At 40.8% G+C, this 26,150-nt stretch overlaps 1 protein-coding gene across 7 annotated transcripts; it reads left to right on the forward strand.

Annotated features, from left to right (window-relative positions):
* ptpn20 (protein tyrosine phosphatase non-receptor type 20) lies at positions 1–26,150 on the forward strand. Of its 7 annotated transcripts, none has more exons than XM_084949487.1 (47): positions 1–367; positions 2,483–2,630; positions 2,844–3,007; positions 3,743–3,808; positions 3,897–4,076; positions 4,235–4,310; positions 4,707–4,787; positions 5,009–5,084; positions 5,321–5,474; positions 5,739–5,810; positions 5,998–6,172; positions 6,385–6,520; positions 6,636–6,774; positions 6,871–7,023; positions 7,293–7,478; positions 7,593–7,755; positions 8,110–8,377; positions 8,468–8,547; positions 8,988–9,065; positions 9,180–9,287; positions 9,426–9,542; positions 9,666–9,874; positions 10,761–10,862; positions 11,131–11,224; positions 11,763–11,848; positions 12,339–12,510; positions 12,921–13,132; positions 13,619–13,717; positions 13,808–14,289; positions 14,459–15,035; positions 16,264–16,434; positions 16,529–16,703; positions 16,792–17,002; positions 17,082–17,119; positions 17,368–17,454; positions 18,145–18,206; positions 18,503–18,664; positions 18,752–19,001; positions 19,805–19,911; positions 21,213–21,295; positions 21,705–21,841; positions 21,956–22,104; positions 22,319–22,409; positions 23,068–23,402; positions 23,492–23,707; positions 24,012–24,074; positions 24,161–26,150. In XM_084949487.1, the coding sequence occupies exons 2-47, from the start codon at positions 2,507–2,509 to the stop codon at positions 24,269–24,271; spliced, it is 7,077 nt and encodes a 2,358-aa protein (XP_084805613.1). In that variant the 5' UTR covers positions 1–367; positions 2,483–2,506; the 3' UTR covers positions 24,272–26,150. The 7 variants fall into 7 exon arrangements, 5 of the variants coding, with proteins under 5 accessions (XP_084805613.1, XP_084805614.1, XP_084805615.1 ...); XM_084949488.1 differs by having other exon boundaries at positions 21,705–21,814; XR_014802101.1 differs by lacking the exons at positions 21,956–22,104; positions 22,319–22,409; positions 23,068–23,402; ... (1 more) ...; positions 24,012–24,074; positions 24,161–26,150 and having other exon boundaries at positions 19,805–19,903; positions 21,705–21,745.

Raw genomic sequence — 26,150 nt, forward strand, 5'->3', positions numbered from 1 at the left:
GCGTCAGACGGATTAGTTAAATCGGTGTAGCTGATCTCACCCCACCGGCTATTGGTGGCTCTGACCCGTCGTTGTCAAACCGCGGGGCTAATCCAATCAAGTGTTTAAAGACGAGACGCCAAGAATAGCGCCAATTACAGTAAAAAGTTTCAGATCTTCAGCGTGGTGAGTGTGGTAATAGTGCAAATGAATGGGGCACCATGTATAGTTAATGTCATTGATGAATTGCCTGCCAGAACCGAGCAGCCTTCAAAGCGAGGACATCAAAACAACAATGCGATGATCACGAGGATTACTTTGAATCCCTGGGAGTATTGAAGATAATACTAAGGATCAGACCGCTGACACAGGTTACATATGGTACCAGGTAACGCTCTTTATCAATTCATTTTACACTGCTGTTTGCCACATGTGTGATACTGGTGTCTTCATATTTTAATTACATTTTATTGATTGCAGATTTGAGAAGATATCTAATCTGCTTTAGGCACAAACCCCAGTGATACAGCCACAAGACTGCAAAGAGAACGAACTATAAAATGTGTAGCTGTGATGTTGAGGCCTGTAAGGACAAAAATGGTCTGGGAGAAAATGGTTGTATGTTATAGACTGCCTATGCTGTAATCACAACAAACAATCACTCACCACGATAGCTTTACGCCCACTGTATCATACTTTCGATTCACATTACTGGAAGGTAGGGTTTATTCTCACCTTGCAGCCAGAAAGAAGGTTGCATGAGACCTAGATCCTTGAAGAAGCGTGATGTCCTAAATTCCCCAGAATATATCACAGCATTTGGATGTGAATCTACATCAAGTGTCTGTCTGCTTCATGATTAAGTAAGAATGTTTTACTAACAGTGTAGGAAGGCTAGTCATCTAGTGGTTCATTAAATCATAGTATGTTCCGTATCTTAGTCCAAACATAATGTATGAAGGACAAAACACTGTGTTTGCACGCTCCAATTATAATGAATTTAAATGAATTTCTATATGTTCAACAATTATAATGTAATTATCATTGTCTGCATGGGAATATAGATGTTCTAATAGAAACTGAAAGTTTGATGTTGATGGTGAGTTCACATACTTGACCTAGACCATCAGCAGATCCATGTTGTTGTGTGTACAGCATGATTCCCTTACAGTTTCCTCACAAATTTAGTAACACATAAAACTATTGTTGCTATAACTACCATCCAATAACCAGGTTTTTCTTCAGGCTCCAGTAGCAGTGTGCCTCTTTACAAAAGTTACTCCAATAGCTCTACAGAAGCACAGTTGCTGAACTTTTACTGAAGACTAGATCGGTGGGGGTATAGACAAATTTCATACTTTTAAGGTTCATTCAAAGCATCCTTCTGTAATCTGCAGCAGGATGATTCTATGATCTCATCGATGTAATTTTACAGTTGTATTTTAGATTTTAAACCTCACAGCCTTACAATTTGATTAGAGTATTTGTTTTTTTGCTACCGAATTTAATCTTGTAAGCCAAGGATAAGTTCAGTTTAAGAGGGAGATTTAATCAGGTCTAAAGTAATTAGGTTGGTTTGTATCTGTAGAAACAAGCCTATCATATTACTGCTTTGAAAGATTTAGACTAACTTAGAGTCACAATAAAACCAATCGATCTGGTAGAATAAGAGGCCGGGTGATCAGGTTATACTGGACTTAATCATTCACCAATAACAACCAGATTCTGCCATTGGCCACTGAGAAAACTCAGTTTAACCTTTAGCTTTGGGAAAATCAACATATCTGTTTTACTCACAGTGTTATTCCTCATGTTTTCATAGAAAGCGTGTAAGACTGTTTATCCATTTGAGACCACCCATAAGCGTCATTACTTGTTTTTATCACAGTCGTCCCAAACAATAGCAAGTTTAGGTCCAGTCCAACTGGATGTTCATCTATATAAAATAGTGAACTGCTCAGCAACCACCATAATGCTCAAAGTAAGAAAAATACATCTATATGCAGCACTCAAAGTGCTGTATATAGATGTGGTAACTGCATAGTATGTAACAAACTAACTTGGGATAATGACACACTTGCTTTGGTGCAAGAATGAAAGCTTCCTCAGGACTGCCCCCAGGTCAGATAAAAGCCAATTAGAAGATGGGAGTGGCAAAGAAAGTGAGAGGCAGTAAGACCAAAGCACTAAAGTAATCTGAATCCAGTGAAAAGGATTTTTGTGTTTATGAAATGTCCCAGAATCTCTTACAGCTCTCCCTCTAAAGTCAAAAATATTGAGGGAAATATATAACAAGTCTGGCATAAAGAATAACAACTAAGTGTCATGTGTGCATTTCTTACTTTCACATATAGCCTCTTGTACATACCTGATTTGCATGTAAAGCAAGGAAAATTAACCCTCTCTTTAGAATATTACTATCAAAAATGCTTCTAATGAGTCGCAATTTGCATATGTAACGGTGTGTATTATGCATATGTTCTCCGTGTGCATTCCCCCTCAGGTGCATACGTGGAGTGTGTGCAGAATGAGCAGCACGTTTGTTACATTAGCTGAAGTACTGGAGGCACGAGGGGGACCTCTGCTGGAGGAGGAGGTCTGGTCCTTGCTGCTGGGCACTGCAGAGTCTTTAGTGGATGTCTCTTATAAGGGTAAAGCATTTAGGACCCTCCCCACCTCACTCCCTGTTATTTTAGCCTCACATACATCATGCCTTATAACGCCACGACCATACTATCATGTTGCGCCAGTGGAAAATCTATGAAACCATTTAAACATATCGTGCATTCTTGCTTCCCTCAGTGGGATTTTAGTGTAAAACTACAGTAAAGCCGATAGTACATAAATGTTTCCTTTTTTTTCAGGTCACAACAATATGTGCAGTATCATAAGCCCCACCTCCTTGCTGCTGTCAGCCACTGGTACCTTAGCATTTAAGAACTGTGGCCTATCAGATGAGGTTTCCACATTCGCCGCTCCGGAGATGCTGCAGGGCCGTGCCAGCTCAACCAAACCTGCCACAGAGAGGGTCAGTGCGTGTGTTTTCGTACCCGTATCTCACGTGAAAGTGGAAGGCAGATTTCTCAAATAGTGCAGAGTACTAGAGCCTGAAGCTTTACAGCTTATTAGCAACTTTAAACTCTGCAGTGACTTCGCGACGTTAAGAATCAATCCAGACATAAACTGATGTGTCTCTTTCATTGAGTGGAAAATCTTAGGATGTCTGGAGCTGAAGGTCGAATAAGGTGTAAGTGCGCCATCTAGTGGCCGAAGAAAGAAAATCATGACCTGAAACCTGCACTTGTGAGCCCTACGTGTGTACTAACATTGTCCAAAAAAGTAACTATTAAAAAAAAATTATAATGTGAAAATGATCATACATTTATATAACAATATTTCATATTTGAAAAACCACTATATAGAATTCATGTTCAAGAAATATGCCTTAAAACTACAAAAAAGAAAGCACAATGTGTTGTTGCCTGCTGCCTTTTGCTTCAGTAATCTGCATTTCTATTTTATACATCCAGTATATGGCATACCCCCGATTTAATCAATCATGCTTGAAATAGATTTATTTTAATTGTTTTAAAGATTCTCTGTGCAAACCAGCTCACGTTGATCTACTGTATCTATCTTGTTCTTACTCTTACTTGCTTCTTACTGGAAAAACTTCACTCTCATTCATATATATAATTATTGTCACTATTATAACACATTATGAAGGAATGCAAAAGTAAACCTGGTTTTATCTGTTGCATAGATGCTGGTGTATTCACTGGGTATGACTCTCTACTGGTCAGTTGATTTTCACCTACCTCAAAATCAGGTAGCCCCTTATATAAAATCATCAGTTATTTTCTCATTAACCATCACAACTCAGCTGTTGTAATTATTATTTAAATTCTCACTTTCAGCCGGTTCAGTTGAGTGACCATCTAAACAGCCTCCTCCTCAGCATGTGTGAGGACCTGTCTCACCGCCGGGTAAACCTCAACTCCATCCTGGAAGCCTGCGAATCCCAGCTCAAAGCCTCTATCCTGCTGCCCCCCGCCAAAGTCATCAGGCAGCTGGTGGAGGAGGTTTTTCATGAATCAGTGAGTCGGAAAAAAAAGACTTTCTACACTAAGGTCATGTCTGATGGTATTTTATGTTCTCATCAGCCTATTCTGTGTGTGAAATTAATGCCATACTGTGCACTAATGGAAAAAAAAATGAAAGTGTCTGTGAATAGCAGGGGTTCTTTTTCCTCCAGATGGACCAGACATCTCTGCCAGACAGCAATGTCCCTCTGAGCGGCAGAAGTCTGATGATCAGAGAAAGACTTCATGGTGAGCATGATACAGTTGAGATAAATGTTTGATTTAAACTAGGTCCATACAACACACACATAAAAAGCTGAGTCATTTCATTTAATTTCTAAATAATCCTAAAGCGTCCTACATAAATTTGACCTTTAAGAGGTGTCATCTACATATTTCCTGGACATAGCTGCAGTCACTGTTGGTTTGACTCAAGACTGTACACCGGACAACAGGATTAAAATCTTAACCTAAAGCAAGCCCAGGATTAGGATCCTGCGAGAGCCAGTAATCAGATACTGAGCGAGATGCTCCAAGCTAAAACCTCCTGCAGGTCTGTCCAAACATCTTAGTGTCTCAGGGCAGCAGAGAGAAAGAACCAGATTAAACATTGCTGTCATCTTTCATTTCTTACCTGGATGACAGGAAAGAGAGGGCCGTTTTCAGACTTCAGCGAAGGAAGTGCTGAAGGTAGAAGATATTCAACGGACTCTGACTCAAAGTCAGGTATGCGTTTCGTTTGGCTGAAACCAAATCCTGAACAGAAGTCACAGGATGTCTTTCAAAGAAGTTTGTTTCATGTCAAAATGCATCACTTTAGTGTCTGGATGTAATCCCTGAATTATGCATGCTTTTATGTTTTCTATCTATTTTTGTTTAATGCATTTTACAGTCAGAACATATGTGTGCTATTTAAAAAGAAACCACATTTTTAATATGTTTTATAGGGAGTTTACCTCAAAGACCATGGAGACAAAGACCGAGAAGCTCTCCCACATCGTTGTACCAATCTTCTTTAGAAAGGCATGTATATATGCATGCATATATACACACCATCACTAAATCACCAAGAGTGTAGAAGGATGCTATCTGTGCATTCATGTCAGCACAGATAAATCTTTCCGCTCCTCATTTCCCCCGTCCTTATTGTCTGTACTGACTTTGAGGGGATCTGACATTTTCTCGTTGTTTGACTTTTCCAACTCGCCTGCACAACTATTACACAATCTGTCCTTCCCCACCCACCTCTGTCCCCTCAGAATCCCTCGTGGGGTTCGTCACAGGGACAGCAACTGCAGTTGGCTCGGTAGGAGTCCCCATCACGACATCTCTCCGAAGACATCAGGCAGATCTCACAGTCCTTCCATCACATTCAGCGACTCCTCGCTCAGCCTGAGCCAGAGAAAATCTAAGGTAAGCTCAGAAACTAACTTGTATGTATCAGTGACATAAGTCAAGTGAAATGTTTTTGCAGGGCACGGAGTAAAAGTGCATGCTGCGGATCTGTGTGCATGTAGCTGTATTAGAATGACAGTGAACTGTAGAGTAGTCAGTGCAGGTGAACTAAAATCTCTGTATACAGTTGATCATTTAGTGAGGAATGACAACCTGTCAGATGTATTCCAGCTAATAATATATACATATTATTTTTTTTGTTTAATTAATTTTATTTTCCAGGCATTGGGTCCCGAGTTCGTCAGAATGCCAGATGAGCAACAAATTGTTCTTGAGCTTCCAGGATCTATTGTGGTAAATGAATAATCTCGGCTCACTTGCCCATAAGCAATTTCGGTTTACACTTCTGTTTGCTCCTATTCTTTTAGCTTTTCCTTTCTCGCATGCTGAACTGTGTCTATTTGCATAATTGCATGTATAGTATTTGTATATGTATGTACATGTACGTGTGTGTCTGTGTGTTTGTGTGTACACGCCACAGTCCAGAAAGGGCCGTTCATGTTCGTCTCAGAGAGAAGTGACTGTTGTGATGCCTAATGGACAGTACGTGGTGGTTCGCTGTGATATTAAGTCCAGAGCAAGAGATGTGTTTGACATGGTGGTCGCGCACGCAAACTTGGTGGAACACTTTTACTTTGGTCTTGCCTTCCTAGATGGTAAGAGCCCATAATAAATAGGACCTGATCTATCTTGAGTGCACTGGTTGTGAGAAAGGATTGACAGTAAAAAAAAAAATTTGAATATGTAATTTATCTGAATACCTTTCCAGAAAAAACTGAAATGACTTTGAATCTGTCTTTCCGCAACTGGATGTTTTAGTCACTTCAGACAAATGTGGCTAAAGAAGCTTTTCTTTGGCATTCTGCAGATGATGAATATTTCTTTTTGGAACATGAAACAAAAATCTCCAAAGTTGCCCCTGACAGTTGGAAAAAAGGGCAGATATCATCCTTTTTGGTGTTTCTTCGAGTCAAATTTTTTGTTGATGATATCTCCTTCATTCTGTAAGTGCTGCAGCGGTTTCACGATTAACTCATATGCAGGAAGCTCATTTTCAGAAATGTATTTAGTTAAACCCACTGTTGCCTTTTTTCTTATTTTTTTGTTCCTCCTTCCTAGGCACAAACTGACTCGTCACCAGTACTACTTACAGCTGCGTAAGGATATCTTGGAGGACAGGCTTTACTGTAATGAGGAGACAGGCTTATTCCTGGCTGCTCTTGCGCTGCAGGCTGAGTTTGGTGATTACATGTCAGAGGTACAGAGGACATAACAATCATGTTTGCAGCATGTCTTTAAGTAGCAGCATTATCTGTCAGTGTGTATCCTCATCCTTTTTGTGTCTCTTTTTTAGTTATATGGAAAGAACTATTACCAACCAGAGCACTATGTGTCCAAGAGGATGCTTGAGAAGCTTGCCCTGCCCAGCGTCAAGGAAGAGTTGCCAAGACTACATGCAAGTCATGCACAGATGCTGCCAGAAGAGGCAGAAATGGAGTACCTAAAGGTAACCACACTAATAATGCATTTATTCCCACACATGTACACAGACTCGTTTAAAAAGTAGCTTATATTGTCCTTTAGTTACTGTATGTATGCTGTAGTCATAAGTCTCTGTGAACTTTTTTTATTATGACTCCTATTTTTTTTAATTTGACAGTTTTACTGTCCTGCTTAGTTTATAAATACATATATATATATATATGAGAGTTAGGATCAAGAGCTAAACTCCCAGATTTTGAGTCCCACAAAATCTGAAAACCATGTGCACATCAGATTGCACAGCAGCTACCAGAGTATGGAGTTATGTTCCACCGTGTGGGGCGAGAGAAAAGGTCGGTGGTTGGAGAGTTGGTCTTGGGAGTCTGTGCCAAAGGAATCATCGTGTACGAGATGAAGAACCACGTCCGGACTGTTACCAGACGCTTCCTCTGGAGGGAAACTGACTCCATATCAACTGGGGTAAAAAAATATGGCCTTTCAGTCAGACTTTGCTAAGCTGTGTAAGACATTACTTTGCAGAGGTAGTATCGCTATGAAGCTCAGAGGAACTAAATAATGATTTATGTCTTTCAGCGGCGTAAACTGATTATAGAGTGTGGTGGCCCCAGTGGGAAAAAGCATGGTTTTGTAACGGAAAGTTCAAAAATAGCACAATACCTCCTGAACCTTTGCTCAGCACAGCACAAGTTTCACAGCGAGATGACGTCACGACAGCTAAACCACACCTTAATCCCAGGTGGGAATATTTTGATTGCTTAAAATTTAAACTGCACAAAAAAAAGAGAAATCAGACTAAGAGCTCTTCTCTGTCCAGCCTGATCCCAATTAAGACTTTAAAATGTGTTTGTTTTTTCTTCTCTCACTGGATAGGATAACTTGTCTTAGATTGATTGATTGATTGTTTTCTCATTTCTCCTGGAGATGGGATTGGTAGGAAAAACTGATCATATTTATTCCTAAATGGAAAAAGAAATGAGTACTGTGAGCAAAAAATATTGTTTCAGGGTTTAGCAGTGCTAATATTAAAAAAAGGGTTTTAACCAAGCATAACAAAGAGCAAGCAGCACCTGATTCTACTTTGTTTCTCCAGATGAAAACATGGAAAAGTACATATCCGCCTACAGGGGTCGTAACCTGAACTTAAGGCGGATATCCTGCTCAGAGGGCATGTTGAACCATGTAGGATTGGCGCCCGGTCAACCAGACTCCCTGTCCAAGTCCTGTGACGACCTGACTGCCAAATTGGAGGCTCGGCTCCGCCAACAGAGAGAGATGAGGAGAGAGATGAGTAGAGAGCTGAACAAGGATCTGCCCGAAACGGGAGACCTCAGGGATGTAAAAGAGCGACAGTGTTGGAGGTAGCCCTTAATAATGATTACGAGTTTCATGTTATTATCGCAAAAATATAGGTGGATTTAGCTAAATGTTACCGTGAACATATGTTGTAGTACACCAGAGCTTCTTCCCAGGATGATGTCCAGTATGTCACTACAGAAGCAGGACTCTGATGCCTCATCCTCCATTCGAGGTGAGCTGACAAATAAAATAGAAATACAACAAGTCTTTGAGTAACACACTAAATCAGCATGGAGCACCTGACATCTGTTTGGTAGCCTCTAAGTCATATTAGGTTTTGAAATTTCATGGTCACAGAGTTAAATTAGAGTGACAGTCTGGTTGTCTGGCTGACACTGTCCCCTCACAACAATAGTTCTTCTTCTTTTCAGTAGGGGCTCTCCTATGTGGAGTCCACATGTTTTCTTCATGTGTTTAGATCTAATTCCAGATTTGTTGATTTGAACATTTCTAAAGTGCGTACAAGTCTTAATGTTTTGGTCTGTTTATGACCTAAACCCACACCATACATTTGACCTGCCCCTGTGACCCAGTGCACAATAACGAGGCAAACAAAGTATATAAATAGTTTACTGCTGCCCGTTTATCATATTAAAAACATGCGTTTTGCAGTTGATACACCAACCCGGACCCCACCAGAGAGAGAGATAGTCTGCGTGACCCTGAAGAAAGATCCCAAACTGGGCTTTGGTGAGTTTCTTAGCGCAGATTTAGCTGAGAGAGATAAAATTCCTGGCATAACAACAACAGCAACGACAAGTGATTCTTTAGTAAAAGTCTTCATATTCTCTGCTCCTGTTTCAGGCTTTGTGATAGTGGGAGAGGACAATACAGGCAAACTTGACCTTGGGATCTTCATTGCTTCCATTGTGCCTGATGGCCCTGCAGAGAAAGATGGACGAATTAAACCAGGTGTGAAGCTCAAACGATGCAGATTAAAAATATAGATACGGGATGAAAATGTATAACAAAATATCTAGAGCAAGATACGCAATTAGACTGGACGTGACCTGTCATAAGGACTCGAAGGTGATTTGCTGATTTTTCCAGGTGGACGTCTCATCTCACTAAATAAGACTAGTTTGGAAGGAGTGACATTCAGTGATGCTGCTGCCATCTTACAGAGCAGCCCCGATGAGGTGGAGCTCATTGTGTCCCAGCCTAAGCGTAAGATCGGCCCACTGCTTTCTCCGTCCATCCTTCAAATATTTATAAATTATTATCAGATCATACTGTGCAGAGTAGCAGTTATTTTATGGTTTTAATGCCACCTGGTTGTTTTCCTCTCAGAGTCACTGAAGGAGAGACAAAGTTCTTTGAGTCAGAGTACTCTTGGATTAGCGTTGGAGAGGAGCTTTGGGTCACAGACTACCCTGAGTAGCACAGAGTACCGTCCCGGAGTGGAGGAACTCGAGGAGGTCATCACATTGTCCAGCATGGCAACTCCAAAACACAACAGGAAGCTTCACATTCCGGTGGTGCGAATACACGATGCCCAGGTTAGAACCAGTGCTCAGAAGACAGCGGTTAGAGACGATTGACTTTACTGTTTTTAAAAGAAGCAGTGCTGTCAAAGCTGATAATAGAGTCCAATGCCAACTGATAAACAGATTAAGTGCTCACATTAATTGGATAAAACTAAGAGATGTCGTCATTCACAGGATTCAGAAGTGTCCCAAAGATATGCCCTCTTTCATTCCTTTCTTTTTTAGGAACACTTTAACGATCTATTTATTTTCAGTTCAGTACAGATGTTAAATTATTTGAAAGTCATTATAACTGCAACATTTACACTGTTACCTATAATATTATAGGCCAGCGGTCTCCAACCTTTTTTGCGCCACGGACCGGTTTATGCCCGACAATATTTTCACGGACCGGCCTTTAAGGTGTCGCGGATAAATACAACAAAATAAAACTAGTACCGGTACCGAAAAAAAGAAGATTTATTCATAACACACGTGAAAAGACCCAGGAAAACCGAGTTAACGATAAAAACGATAACAAAATAACGCTGAAAACCGATAAAAACCCTGAAAACCATACATTTCACACCTGAGCCTCAACTCTCGCGGCCCGGTACCAAACGACTCACGGACCGGTACCGGTCCGAGGCCCGGGGGTTGGGGACCGCTGTTATAGGCTACAGACACTTATTTTAAACTTGCATACATTTACAGAATTGTTTTGAATAACTGCCACATTTTGCAAAACTCTCAAGTAACAAGTACGAACAATCTAAATCAAAATGTTTTTTAATTTCACATTTTACTTGCAGAAATAACCTCTAAACATTATAATACATTTTCATGTTACTGTATGTAATTTTTCATGAAATCATTTCTTGTAATCTAACATTAATCCTCCGTTCTGCTTCTTTTTCAGGACGTTTACTCTCGGTCGCCCTCTATCTTGAGCCTTAAAACAGGCGAGCGGTTTGTAGTGGAGCTGAAGAAAAGCAGTGGAAGCCTTGGCATCAGTGTTGCTGTGAGTGAAATGTTTTAATGAAGAGTGTTTTCCTCATTCTCTCTAGTTGTAAAAGAAAGTAGAGTTTGGTTTCTTTACTGAATCATTTTTGAAAAAAAATCATTTTGGATAAGGAAGCCGTAAAAATACAATATGTTCTTGATATGATGTCAAATACTTTATCTTGACTAATTGAATTTGAATTGATATGAATCATATAAAAACTTTGTAAGATCACTGCTTTACTGTCAGCCAAATGAATTTCCTTTTTTTTTCTGTCTTGCCAAAGGGAGGAATTAACACTAATGTGCATGATGGAGGCATTTACATCAAGAGTCTGGTGCCTGGAGGTGCTGCTGAGCAGGATGGTCGCATTCAAATTGGTAATCTTTTAATTTGGAAGTAGAAGATATGATCAGGTGTTGAAAAAGGTAAAGGGTTATAAAAAAATAAATGATTAAAATGTGCAGGATCCGTATCAAACTTCTAAATTCTGGATAAATTCTAAGTTTATCAGTTGTTACATTGTAATTATATCCTTAATAACAGTCCCCCTAACATCATCATCATCACAGCATTATAAAGTATGAATCTGACACAAAAGTTCTTAAGCTTCCATATGCAGCATATTACATAAGTGATTGTGTATTGAACAGTAAGATAATAAAAGTCTAAACCCCAAAGAGCATAAAAATGTATTTGAGAAATTATATTATAAAACATTTGCTGTTGCTGTTGTTTACATTTTATAAACCTCTGTGCTGTGACTTGTTTCGTGCCTCAGTGAGCAGGAGAGACTTTAAAGTTTGGTGATATGTCATCACACACATACACACACACACACACACACACACACATCACAAACAGTTTCGGTTCTGATGCTGCTAATGATGATGAGGTTTGTGTTTGTGCGTATGACAGGTGACAGACTGCTGGAGGTTGACAGGTCCAACCTGAGGGGCGTGACTCACCATCAAGCTGTCGAGTTCCTGAAGAGGACTGGGGAGGTATACATACACGGGCATGAACACTTGCTCATGCAATGAAACACAATCACACACACAAATGTTCTCGTTTGCTGATATGATTACATTAATATCAGTGCTAAGTGACTGTCCTTCACAGAGGTTACGTTTTTCTTCATCTCTTTAAATCCATCTTTTCGTGATCCATGATGATAATCCTTCCCTAATGAGTCTGTTTTAGTTAAATTAACTTATAATATATAAAACCATAAAACTTAACATAATGACAAAAGCACTAAAGTCCAAACTATTGAATTCACTATTACAAGGACTTGACCTGACTCTTTAGACCTTTCCACCTTAACCTTTTTTAAGGAAGCGTTATTCACAGTTGACAATATGCATGCAGTGAAAAAATGGCAGGAACCAGTGCTGCAACACATTATTCTCTGTGCCCGCTGTGACGCTATTTGTTCAATTAAATTTATCAAGCATATTAAGGCGGAGTATGTGCGTCATCTGCTCCCTATAGGTGGTGAGCCTGCTGCTCGAGAGGGAGCCCACAGTAATTCTGGAGCCTAGACCTGACTCGCACTGCCCTACCTTGGTCCACAGTGCATCACACACACAGCCCCTCAGGACTGAAGTCTCCATGGAAACGACCTTGAGTGGTCGAGCCAAGGACTACAGCTTTGTAACCGATGGTGAGAGGGGAGACGAAGGGGCATTTACCCTCGTGATAAAAAAGAAAAGATAGACAGTGTCAGGGACACACACTCATGCACACATGGCCCAGAGGTGACTGTGAGTCATCTGACAGCTACATTGTGGTTGCTGTCAGAGTCATCTAGGGCTGATGCCGCCTCAGTCCCTTGGGATTGCATCCACTGAAACCTTAAAGCTTCCTGTTCGCTGGCACGTAGCCTTCCCTTCTTTACTGGTAATAGTAGGAAAAAAAGTCAAATAAATAGGGAAAAATGTATTACCAAATAATAATAACAGAAAAGAAATATACATGCATTTGTGACACTGAATTGAAAAATGTTCTTAGCACGTTGCTAAAGATCATAATTCACATGTTAATGCTCAAGTGTTTCCTTTCATCTCGTTCCAGAAAACACACGTGAGGTGGTGCTGAGGAAGAGCTTGTCTGGCCTCGGCTTCAGCTTTTATATCTCCCAGCTGCACTCAGGACCAGACCGCGGCAGCGTGGTCCGCATCAAACGTCTGTTCCCAGGTCAGCCAGCGCAGGAAAGTGGCCTGCTGCGGGAAGGAGACATCATTCTGACTGTCAACAAAGAGCCTCTCAAGAATCTTCCCTATCAGGTAGAATTTATATGTTTATATCAGATAGTGTATTTTTTGTTTAGTTTGTTTTTTATTTCTTATATTTATAAGAGGACAAGAATGTGGGTGGACAATTGGACCATAAGAAGCTAAAAAGCAAAATAGACCTGTTTGCAAAATAGCCAATGTAGCCTTAAAACTGTGTAAACCTGTGGAAGCACAATGGATAATCATGAATGGACTGCCGAGTGTATAAGTAACACAAGTGACCTTGTTCTCTCTCAAGTCTCATTCACTTCATTGTTTCACTAATCCTTTAATCTTGTACCACTTGAAATAGAAAGCAGTTTGTGTCATTGTGCTTGTGTCATTTAATCTTCTCTGTACTGCCAAGAAGTTACAATGGTATTAGCAGAGTTGCTTTTACACATATGTTGGTCAGATAGCTGTGCACATTTTAAGTCTGTCTCATGTTTTAACCAATTCAAAGTTTCTTAGCCCACCAGCCTTTTCTGTTTGTCTCAGAGGGTTTTGCTTTTGCTACGTGGTGCTCCTTCTGAGGTTCATCTGCTGATCTGCCGACCTGGACCTGGAGCACTGAATGATGGAGATAATAACTCGCTGGTGAGCTAATATACTCATGAATCACTGTAAATTCAGTCCCAAGGCAGACATTTTTAGACAAACCATTGTACTTTCTGTCTGACTCTACAGACTCTTACATCCCTCCGTGATGCTCGATCGCGGTCTCTGGACATCAGGTTGGGGGAGGACTACAGCGAGCTCCTCAAAAAGCCCTCCAACCAGGAGGAGGAGCCGACCAGCAAAACAGAGAAAAACTCAGAACTTCCTGCAGCTTCACAACTCCCAGAGAGCCAGGAGGATATCAAGGCAGAAATGCAGACACAACAGACTCCACCATCTCCCCCTCGCTCACCTCCTTCACCAACATCACCTACATCTCCTCCTTCACCAGTCTCGCCAGCATCACCTGCCTCACCTACCTCGCCTGGCTCTGGGTCTCCACCTGCACCAACAGAGGCACAACTAGCTGCTGGGAAGCTCGAGCAACAAAAGGAAGCAGAAGCAGAAAAGAAGAGCAAAGATGTGGAGGAGGAGGACGCAACAACCTCAAGCTCTACTGTGATGCTTATTGATGTCTGTCCTAAGACTGGCTCCAACTCTGTGTATACCAGGTAATGTTTCAGATGCCAGCTGTCATGTGTTGATGTGCATGTTGTGTGGTTATTTTCAAAACTCGTGCAGATGTCTTTTATCGGGACAGAGTTTTATTGTTAGGATGAACATGAACATTTGGCTTAATTTTAAGTAGACCACAAAATAAAATGTTTTTTTAATCGGCAGTGGAGTCAGAGAGGAGGCAGATGGAAGTGTCACCTATTGCCTCATGGGAAATGGACTCACTATCATGGCAGATGAAGAGTACCTGACCATCAGCTCCACACTGGAGCCTCCTCACATGCTTCCCACCGCTAGCACTCAAACAACCAACTTTAGCTCTCAAACCTCAAGTAGCTTGCAGTATCCACACCCCAACCCCACCACCTTGGCCCTCAACCTCTTATCTGACACCCCCACCACTTGTTCCCTGGCACATCCATCCCAGCCACTCACAACACAGCCCCCAAAAACCAAGCACCACCCAATCCAGCAGGGGCTTCTTCCAAGTCACTACAAAGCCATGTCCAAGATCAGCCGCCCCATGGTGCCCCCACCTCAACCGCCACCACTGACCCCTATCACAGCTCAGATTATCTCTGTGGCTCCCTGTCCCAGTCCACCTCCCCCAGTGCTGCCCCCCACACTGCTGCCCCCGGCTGCTCCGATCCAATTTAGAGAAGAACCAGAAAAGAAAGAAAAGGAATACAAAGATTACGATGATGACGAATATGATGAGGAAGAGGAAGAGAGTCGAAGAAAGGCAAGTCGATGATGTTCTATTTTTACGCCACTGCTTAAATTTAGCTGTGTTTTCATGAATATTAGTTTGCCTGCTAGTTTTCCATTAAGTTTTTTGAAGAGACCAATCGCTGGACTTTTGGGAGATTAATGTTTTCCCATTCTTGTCTAATAGCTAGCTGCTCAACAGTCCAGAGTCTTATTTTGTATTTTTATGTCTTATGTTGTATTTTTCATTTCATGATGTGTTCATTTTTTCAACTGGTGAAAGGTCAGGCCGGTTCGACACCTCGATTCTTCTACTGTTATAACAGCTGCAGTATGGTGTTTAGCATTGTCTTGCTGAAATATGCAGGGTCTTCCCTAATAAAGAGGTGTTCTGGATGGGATCGTATGTTGCTCTAAAATCTGTATATACCTTTCAGCATTGATGGTGCCTTTCCAGATATGCAAGGTGCCAGTTCCATAGGCACTAATGTAACCCCAAACCAACGGAGATGCAGGCTTTTGAACTCAGTGCCGATAACAAGCTGTATGGTCCCTCATAGGACTCCCAGAGGAGATGGTGGTGTTTCTGTATCATGTTCATATATGTAAGCTTGAACTTACATTCTGGATTCACAGAGGATGATTTCTGGAAGCGTTCCTGAGCCCATGGAGCAGACTGCATTAAAAACAGGAATGACAGTCAGCCCTGTTTTTAATGCAGTGCTACTCTGCCCTATACTATGAAGACAGTTTGATATACCCCGGGTATCTTTCCATTCTGGATTCACTAACATTGGCAATCAGGATAAGCAGTTACATCACGCTGTTTATCAACTGACTAAGTTAACCCAGGGTTTCCCCTCTATGTTAAAATCAAAGGGCTGGTGTTGGCAGCATCTGACCAACCTAAAAGGCATGGATCATATGATTCTTCTTCCAAAGAAAAAGATCCCTGTGAGTGCCACCTACTCATTATCAGAAGAAATGGTGATAAAAATCTCCAAAAAACATTAAAATATAAAAGGCGTCGCCACAGATTCTCCTCTGCATCTCTAAAATTATCTTTATATACTCTTTATATACATGTTACATGTGCTAATGAAGCTTATTAGTGTCAAATGTTCCTCCAGGTGTTTCTTTTTAGGACTACTGACTTTTGAAGCTTTTTATATCCCCCACACAAACTTTTGCCACTGCCATCAAATTTAAAATTTTCTTGTTTTTTTCTTAAAATCATGACCTTCTAATTTCTATTCTCACAGGGATTGGTTAAAGAATTTGAGCTGTCAGTGGTTCTGACTAAGTCCAGAAGTGGAAGCTTTGGGTTCACCATCACTCGAAGCAAACTAGACAACTGCTACTACATACAGGAAATATTGGACAATCCAGCCAAGGCAGATGGACGACTCAGGGCAGGAGACAGGCTCGTCACAGTATGCACCAAAACTTGCGCCTGCACATTTAAAGTAATCATTAAGCGTGTCCTGTTGATATGACAACTGTTCTTTGTCTGTCATCTTTTACCAGGTAAATGGCCATGATGTTACCAGTGTGGCAGATGACGTTGCCATGACTATTCTCAGGTCATCTCCAAGGAGACTGAGTATGACAATAGGGAGAGCAGTGAGCAACCTGGTGGCTCCACCCTCTTGTGACAGCCTGCCTGATATTGTCCTACACAAGACACCTTCAGGACAGCTGGGTGGGACTTTATATAAACTTCGACTTACGGCATAGAAGCACATGAGTCATATATTATTTGAATTAATCTCTGTGCGTGCCCTTTCCAGGAATAAAGCTGACAGGTGGCATTGGTAGTAAATGGCAGGGCATCTACTGTCTGGAGGTGGTGCCAGGTTCCCCTGCCAGCGAGGAGGGTAGTGTCCAACCCAATGACAAGATCCTGTACATCTGTGGAAGGTGCACGCTGGGAATGACACTAGAGGATGCAGTCAAAGCTTGTGAGATCGCTCCACGTAAAGTGAAACTAAAAGTCATCAGGTATTAATGGTTCGAGAGATAATGTTTTTAGTGTTTGCCTTTCTTTCTTTGAATGAGTCTGTTCTTGTGTCTGTTACAGAGAAGAGCAGCCAGTGACCCCCAGGGGTAAGTGGAACGGTAAGTGCTTCCAAAGAATTTATGGCATGGCTTCACTTGATCGGGACTCCAAGGACAGCTAAACAGGATAGTTTGGTTTCTATGCAGTATATGCAATGACGCATTGCTTAGAAACCAAATATGTTTGCGCTCAACAATGATAATTTAGGTTCAATCATTACCAGAAAACCTTAAAATTCTGGGAAGCAAAACAATTACTTGTGTGCAATGCAAAGGTATTTTTTAGTGTTTGATCTCTTTGTTTTCAGGTCTGTTTGACTGGAAAAAGGACAGGAAGTCCTTTGCTCGTTTTGAAGAGCCAGTATCCCCAGAGAAAGACTCTCCTACTGAAGATGGTGAGTTTTTTTCTTTCTCGCATTCATTTATTTCTCTTTTTGCTTCTTCCAAACTCTTTTCATCATCAGCACAGTAACTAGTTACCATTCATCCCTTTGACGGCTGTCCCATTGTCAGGGTGAAGCATGAGCTTGGTGCTGACAGATAGCTCTCTTTGCAGCTGTGTGTGCGTTTACATGTGTGTGATCTGAATGCTGACAGACAGATCCTGGGCTCTCACAGCAGGATTAATAATTAGCGAGCCTCTGGCCCTCCACTGGCGTATTGGACTGCAAGGCCAAAGGCGTCGCACACACATGCACACAGAGTCAGAACCATACAGCCAGTGGTCTATAGGGCAGGTATCTCAGTTGCCTGGTGACGGTGTATGAAGTGGAGAGGGTCAGTCTGAAAAGATCAGCTTTGTTTTGCTGTCATAGAAGAAATACACCGCTCAACACTTCTCTTTCAAAATGTCCGAAGAGGTGGGAGGTTGGTGTGTGTTGCTGTTTTTTCTCCAAGTGTCTGGTTTTGAAATTTATTTTGATGCAGAAGGTGGCATGGATGCAAATCGGTAGAGAAGGAAAGTTCCACTGCTGGTTTAGAGCCAAACTCCAGGAGTTCCCTTTGTTAAACTTGCTTGATGTTTTCTAAAAGCATAATAATATACATGTTAACTCTTTTTTTTGTCTGAATGGGCTTTTTTTCAGCTGAAGCTGTGTATCAGATTGCTGGACAATTCAGATGTCTCTCTCTCGGCCAAGAACAGGATGTAAGTTTATTAACAAATGTATTTTCTGTCCACTAGCCTGATCTTTTCTCCTGTACACCTTCTGCTTTGCTTAAACAATTGTCCGTCTAAGGGGACACTGTAACATGAGTCTGCTGAGTGTCAATCTGCTAATGTATTCTCTATCTGTGTGTTTGACAAGCATTCTTTACTCTTCATTTATGTACACGACACAGTGGCAATTTATTTATGTAGAATACAATCTGGCCTTGTAAATACACAGCTATAAAACTGATAAGAGAATCTGTTTCCTTATTTCTCAATTCTTGTCTTCTTAGAATTGCATCATGCAAGTGGAGTTCACTAAACCAGAAGGAGGAGGTCTCGGTTTTGCATTGGTCGGGGGAACAAATGGCAGCATGCTCAGGGTGAGAGAAATTTGCTCAGGTGGAGTAGCTGAGCAGGACGGTCGCCTGAGAGTGGGAGATATTCTGTTAGAGGTAACAACACAATGTATGTAATGTAAATAAAATTTTTTTACCTCCATAGTCGGGGGAAGGCTTTGATTTTCTTTGTGCCCATGCTAGGTGAATGGTGTGATTGTGTCTGGACTGAGCCACAGTAAGGTGGTGGAAATCCTGCGCAAAGCTGAAGGGACTGTGCAGCTCACCATCTGCAGAGACGTCCTGCCCCTGACCTACTCCGAGTCACCTACACCGCCCAACATGTCAGCTCAAACTGAAGCTATTTTAGCTGAGCAGCCTGCTCTTGTGTCCAACCCTGATAATTGCTCTTCACCTGACCTCATGCTGAACAGGCCAGTGGACCGCCCCCCTGGTATGCTCTCTGACAAATACATTTCCTAAGCTGCACTAAATTTTATGGTAAAAGATGTAAAAATCCATATTTTGTGTCTAATTAGGCATAACTAGAATTAGAAATAGTATGTTTATAGTGCCTTACATATACATTAAGATCGCTTTGAAAACTAGATTTAGTGCCGTAAGATATAATTACAAATTGTCTCTGACTTTCACCTTACTACTGGATCATTCGTTGGTCATTAGAAGAAATCTAAAGCACATGTTCAGTCATCCCTTAAAATCTTGATGGTGTCCAGACTTTTACAGCGTGTAGGTGGTACTTTGTTGACAGTCTACTCTCACGCGTTTTTAAAAATATCATGCCACTTTCCAATCCCCTAATACCAGGCTATGATAGTTACTATGCTGTCATTACAACTCTATATTGAGACATAAAGTCAAATCCCTCTTTATCTCCTATTATTAGAGGCTCACACTTTCTTAGAGGGTAATTTGCAACACATTACAGCACAACTGTAGTGTCAAATAAGCTCATGCAAAGTCTTGAATAATGCCTAATGAAGGTATGGCTTGTAAAATTTGCCTAATAAAAACATTATTTGTAGCTCTGTGTAATTTGATACAAATACAGCTTCTTATGTCTTATTAGTTTACTCTAAAATAAAGTGTGGCCCCTTATTATTATTAGGATTTGTAGAAAGCAGATGTTTAAAACAAGCTGTAGACTCAGAGAGATTTGTAATATTTCATTAACAAAAAACTTGATTATTTTAATCTTGTTATTTGTTGACATTTTGTCTACATTTGCTGTTTTAGAGGCAACGTCAGACCCTGTGGTTAATGAAGCAGATGTTGTTCTAACTTCGCCCCCTCCCTCACCTCACCTACTGACAGTTGTAACAGATGAGACTACAGGTAAACAGGTAATGTGGACACTAACAAGCATACAGAAGTGTGCAAAAGTCTTGAGCAACTTCTCATTTCTTTAAACTTTGCTTCAAAGTAGCCAGACTTTCTTGTAATTTTTAAAGTGGTCTTGAGCAATCGTTCTCCAGCTTTCTGAAGGCCTATCAGAGATTTCTTTGGACATTGGCTGCTTTTTTACTCATTTTCGCTCCAGTCCCTGTACCTGATCATGTTCAGCGGGATGTTTTTTGCATGTTAAGTCATTTAACCCTGACCTGTAAACCTTAAAAAGGTACCTAATCAAGGTTAACATGAGAGATACATCTCAGTTGATCTGTCTACTGTTTGCTGAAACTTGCCTAGAAATCGTCTCCAAGGAAGAATAAGTGTCACTTACCCATTCTTGAGGAAAGGGAACAGGGAGAAGAGTCAGAGCTATGGAAAATTACACAAGAAGTGGACTGAAAATCAGTGGCAACTGGTCTTATGACATGATGAGTGCAAATTTGAAAGTTTTGATTCAAAATTTTATCAGTGTGTACAAAGGAGGTCAGGAAAGAAGCACAGCAGAGGTTTACGGCCAACTGTAAAACGTGGTAAAGGTCCTGTCATTGTGGCTGCATTTCAGCTTTGGGGGTGTTGGGGGGTCTTCTCAAAATTGATGGACTTATAATTCCAGAAACGTACAATTCATTACCATTTAATGCTACCTGGAAAGCATCTGATTGGGAAAGGCTTTCTTTTTCAGCATGACCATTATCCCAAAAACACTAGCAGTGCAGAAAAAACATACCTGGATAGAAACAAACATACATTGAAACACTGCCATTCATAGATGGGCCCAGATGAGCCCAGACCCTCAACAGTATTGAAGCAGTGTAGGGAACAGAACAAAAGCAGCCAACATCCAAAGAAGAGCATCGAATGTCCTTCAAGAAGCTTGGAGAACTATTCCCAAAGATACAAGAAGCTTTCCCAAGAGAGTTCAGGCTGTGTTAAAGAATAAAAGTGGTGATACCAAATATTGACTTTCAAGCTCATTACAATTGTACAAACTCTGTTTTTGTCTTGTATGCAGCATTTTCCATGTGTGGTTGCTCATGTTTCAATACCCGACTGCACCTATTTCTCATTTTCCAAGTAAAATAAAAAGAAAAGACAGCCCAAGACTTTTGTACAGTACTGTATATAAACTAACTGCAACATTATTAACTGTTAAAATTAAATCGTACCCTTCTTTACATCTTTACTAACATCTGCTGCTAACATCTTGCTCCTTCCCTCTGTTGCCTCCTCTGGCTTTTTGTCTGTGGAACAGGAGAGCTGTAACAGCACCCCTTCTCATCAAGCTTGCTGCCCATCCCTCAATGTCACTGATATGTTGCATGGAGCTTCTGACAGGTAGTACTACTCTCTTGTATTGTCTACATATTTCGTGTCCTCTTCTTCAACCCCCCTCCTCCTGCATCTTTGTATGCTGGAGTACCAGCATTATCCATAAGGAGGCAGCAAAGAGCAATAAATAAAAGATGACTGTGGGATAAACGTTGATGCTTGTAAACTGTGATCCCCATTAGAAGAAAATGTCAGTTAGTGTAACAGCTAGGAAGTGTATAGTACTATTCCATGCAGGCTTAAAAAAAGAAAGGTACAGCGGTAGTAAAAATATATTTTAGCCTTTTGTTTATACTGTATTTTAGGTGGAAAAGGCGCAGGGAAAGGAAGCTCAGCCTTGCATGATTTCATCCCCTCCTACCGAAGACTAAAAATGGTCTGGTCTCACCCCTGCCCTGCCCCCTGACTCCCCCAGGAAACAAATTGTGAGCAAACTTTTGGACCACTCCTGCAAAGACATCCGGAAACCCCAGTCAGACGGCTGGAGCAGTGAAGATGACGACGACGATGTATTCAGCACCAAAGGTCAGGAAATGGCCTCGTCCCAAACAGGTGCCTGTTTCTGTAGTACTGTAATGACAAGTCTGAGTTAAAATACATAAATGTTTGCATTAAAGGGTTAAAGTGACCCTTTTCTCCACTTCTTTTAATCTATATTTTTCTCAGGCCCTCCCATAGTATCAGAGGAGGAACTGGCCAGTCTAGCTCTTATTAACCCTGCAAAGACCAGCCAGTACTCAGGCTCCAGAGTCAAAGCTCTCATCCAGATTCTCCAGCATCAACTGGACCAGCAGGAACTGGTCAAAGAGTTCATGGTTTGTGTGAACTAGTTGTAAAATGTGCCAATTATGTCTTCCACGCTGACACTGGATTCATAAAAAGGAAGTTATTATGTAACTTACTACAATATGGGTTCCACTGTGAAGCTGCAGACAAACATCCATGTTGTAGAAAATCAGCGTTTATTAAAATAAATAAAATGCATTATCTTAAGTTATTATGGTTATTATGTCCATGTTTATACTTAAGGCTCTGGAGCATCTGAAGCCTTCTGACAACTGTCTAGTGGGAAAAGCTCCTGAGAACAGAGACAAGAACCGCTACAGAGACATCCTACCCTGTAAGTTGAGTGTAAAAATGTAATGTTATTATTTATTCAAACCTTGCACTTTTTATGTTCCCTTTTTTAGGGGCTCCGTCTTTCTTGTTGATGGTTTAAAGCTCGTAAAAATGGATACTCGGGGACTTGGCATTTCATTGTTTCATTGTCTCACTTTAAGCTGACTCTAAAAAAGAAGGGGGTGAAGATGTTTGTGTACAACAGTTAAGCAGTTTAATTTACACAGAACAAATTATTTCTCAATAACTCACTGGTACCACACTTATAATTTTCTCTGAGTCTGCCAAGTATGTGATGTTGTAATTATCTAGGATTTATATTTTTAATAAATGAAGGAGCATCAGGAACAAATAATATTACAAGCTGTGTTATCACCATGAATTCCAGAGGTTTGCTGTCTGATTTGTGATAGAATTAATCACTACCTCATAAACTCACAGTGTCTTTGACTTCTAAGTCAGATGCACCGCTAGCTCATCACATCTGACTTCTAAGTCAGATGCACCGCTAGCTCATCACGTCTGGTTTCAAAACATCGAGATGCTGGTGATAAAAATGCTCAAGTCAAGGCTTCATTAACCACTGAGTGGCTGTGGCTCAAACTCAAAAACACACCGAGACTATTTTTGTGTGTTATTTTTGCTCTTTCTTCCTTTAGACGACAAAACTCGTGTTGTGGTTGGAGAGAACCAGGACTATATCAATGCCAGCTACATCCGCATGCAAGTTGGCGATGAAGAGTTCTTCTACATCTCCTGTCAGGGCCCTTTACCTTCTACTGTGCAAACCTTCTGGCAGATGATCTGGGAAAATAAATCCGATGTCGTTTCCATGATGACCCAGGAAGTAGAGCGGGGAAGGATTAAATGTCACAAATACTGGCCAGAGAAGCTGGGTGTGCCTTTGGATGTAGGCAGGTACCAGCTTCATCTCGAGAACCAACAGTACCTGGAATACTTCCACATCAAGATCATCCGTATGGTGGAGAGTGAGGTGAGAGAGGGGCACTTTCTTTTCTGACTTACTGTAAAAAATGAATAAATACAAGTTTTGTGCAAATTTTTGATGAATTGCCATTCCAGACTTCCGAAACACATTTTGTTCGACACCTGAAGTTCACACACTGGCCTGACCACGGCGTGCCGCACTCCTCCGAGCAGCTGGTTCGCTTCATCCGCTACCTGAGGGCGGTGCACCATAAAGGGCCCGTCACTGTGCACTGCAGCGCTGGCATCGGACGTACAGGAGTTCTTATTTGTACTGACATCATCCTTAGCCTCATCGAGAATGATTTGCCTGTGAGTGGAATCCACTTTGATGGGTTTTCATTGGCATTTAGTGGTTTTAGTCATGCGACTGGCACAGTTCTATCACATTCCGGAAAAATAAAAAACAATTATCGGATAGACTGCTGTGAAATTTTTCACATAGGTCAGCAGGGGCAGATCCTACTATAACTGGCTATTCTTAAACCACCACTGTGCCAAAGTGTGAACCAGCAGCTCTAACATGGTTACAGCCACTTCATTAATCACTGTTATTTGAAATAAAACATGCATGCATTTTCATCTGTGCTTAACAGCTTTCTTTTTTTACCTTTAGATTAATGTAAGCAACATTGTGAAAGAGATGAGACTTCAGCGGCACGGGATGATTCAAACCAAGGTCAGTGCCAGCAGAAGGGTTAAAATTCAGGCTTTGGAATAGATGGTAACCAAAATTAGACGTGTCCTTTGTCCCCCTTATTTCAGGAGCAATACCTTTTCTGCTACAAAGTCTGGTTGGAGGTTTTACAGGGGATTTTACAGCTTCACGGCAGCCAGTGGCAACCAGAAGACCCAAGAGACCACAAAGTAGTTTGAGAATGTTTCCACCGTACCTGTAAGAAACAAGCTGTGAATGTTCGACCGCGTGCAGTCGCGCCCAGCAGAGCGATACGTTGATGATACAGTTTTCTTTGGCTTCCTTTAGTTTAGCTGGCTATAATATGCAATCTGTACTTCTCAGCTTTGCTACAATGATTTCAACTGACTTTGTCTGTGTATGTGTTCTTGGTGCTGTGATTATCTCACGTTATTTTAGATCACTGAGGTTGTTTTGCCTTTTCAGGTTTAGTGATTTGCCTTCTGTCTCAAACATTGTGTTTTTTTAAATCTAATTTTTTTTCTCCATGTTCTTTACATTTTTATGTTGCATGTTATTTTAAATCCGGTAATATTTACATCTTGGAAGTAATATCATCAAAGTGCACAAGTGTAAGATCATCATACCAAAGTTAGTGTCTGTTTCAAACCTCGATGACTAGCATTTGATTCAAGATTGTGTTATCATTTCATTTAAGTGCATTTGTACCCTGCAGAAAAGGGTATTAGTAAAAGAACATTATTGATTGTCTTTAATTAATCATCTAAGGGAATGAAAAGCATTAAGTGCCTTGGAAAGATACACATCACTTGCTCCATACTGACCCCAGTCCACTTGTCTGAAGCGGTCAGGGACGGAGGACAAGAAACAGATTTGAGAGCACCTGATAGTGGTTGGAGTGAACGAGCAGCTTTTGGTCTGTTTGTAAGGTGGACTTTGGTTAATTCAAACCAGAGGAACATTACATCTCGCCTTTTTGTTAAGTTGTAACTCTGAAACAGTGTGGTGTTCGCACACTGCCTTTCAATCTTTTTTTTTTTTAATTTGTGTGCTCATTTTATACAATATCTATCACAAAGAACATTTTATTAAACATTATCACAACTTGCTCATCCCAAATACAGATAAAGAATGACCCCACATAACAAATTTTTGAAAATTCATAAATTTTCAATTCACTATTTTGCTAAAATTTGAACACTAAATATTCCCTTTTTTTTGTAAAATGTACAAAAATGATTTAGATGTAATTTAAATTATTAGTTGCTGGGCTATTACATGTAAGTTGTTACGTGATAGCATCCTTTCTCTGTATTCTTTGGCTATTTTAATACAAACTCAGCCAAAAATGCAAAAAATATTCCCAGGTTTACAAACTTTCCATTTTGCCACTTTAGATATTGTACAAAGCAACGGTCAAAGTCAAATCTAAAATGATTTCTAGCTGCTGGTTTGAACCTCAACCTTTGGATGTCACTGCTTGTGAGCTTTGTTCCTGTAGCTGCTAACAAACACACACCAGCTCTCTTATTGCATGCAGACTCTTACAGTACAGCCTGGAGTTTGACAAAATGACTTGAACATGATCAAAATGTGGAATGTAACAAAGCAATACTCCTGAGGAGGAGGGAAACTGAATGTCTGGATCGGTTACCCAGTTTTCCAAACTGTTTGGAGCATGTTGGTTAGACATATGCAGTACTGTACTTTTGCCATGTGGATGGCCATGCAGAGCCATCAGCCTCTGTACTGTGTATGAAACATCTTTTCACTCCACGCTGGTTGGTTGGTTTCCAACGATAGCTAACCCTCTGTTATGTGCAAGTTCGCATTCTATTTGAAACTCGTTGATATATTTGAAAATGGTTATTCTTGAAAGAACAAAAGAAAAGCACATTCTGCATTCATCTGTGAAAATGCATCTTGTACAGTTAAGCAAGTGCTTATGCGTAGCATTGTGAAATATAATAACCTCTGATTGCACAACTGCTTATTTATGCTGAATTAATATCTTGTCACTGTACCAGCCACTATGTAACCAATAACTGAGAACAATGTAATACCTCTCTCTTTAATTAAAAGCTATTCTGAAGCTTG

This window comes from Perissodus microlepis, chromosome 13, assembly GCF_051167445.1.
Source record: "Perissodus microlepis isolate ML-2025 ecotype Zambia chromosome 13, ASM5116744v1, whole genome shotgun sequence".
In the NCBI taxonomy this organism is placed as follows: domain Eukaryota; kingdom Metazoa; phylum Chordata; class Actinopteri; order Cichliformes; family Cichlidae; genus Perissodus; species Perissodus microlepis.

Coding starts and splice junctions, on each gene's coding strand:
- ptpn20 (XM_084949487.1), top strand. CDS start 2,507: ATGAGCAGCACGTTTGTTACATTAGCTGAAGTACTGGAGGCACGAGGG. Junction 9,543..9,665: donor CATTGTGTCCCAGCCTAAGC/GTAAGATCGGCC, acceptor TTTTCCTCTCAG/AGTCACTGAAGGAGAGACAA. Junction 10,863..11,130: donor GCCTTGGCATCAGTGTTGCT/GTGAGTGAAATG, acceptor GTCTTGCCAAAG/GGAGGAATTAACACTAATGT.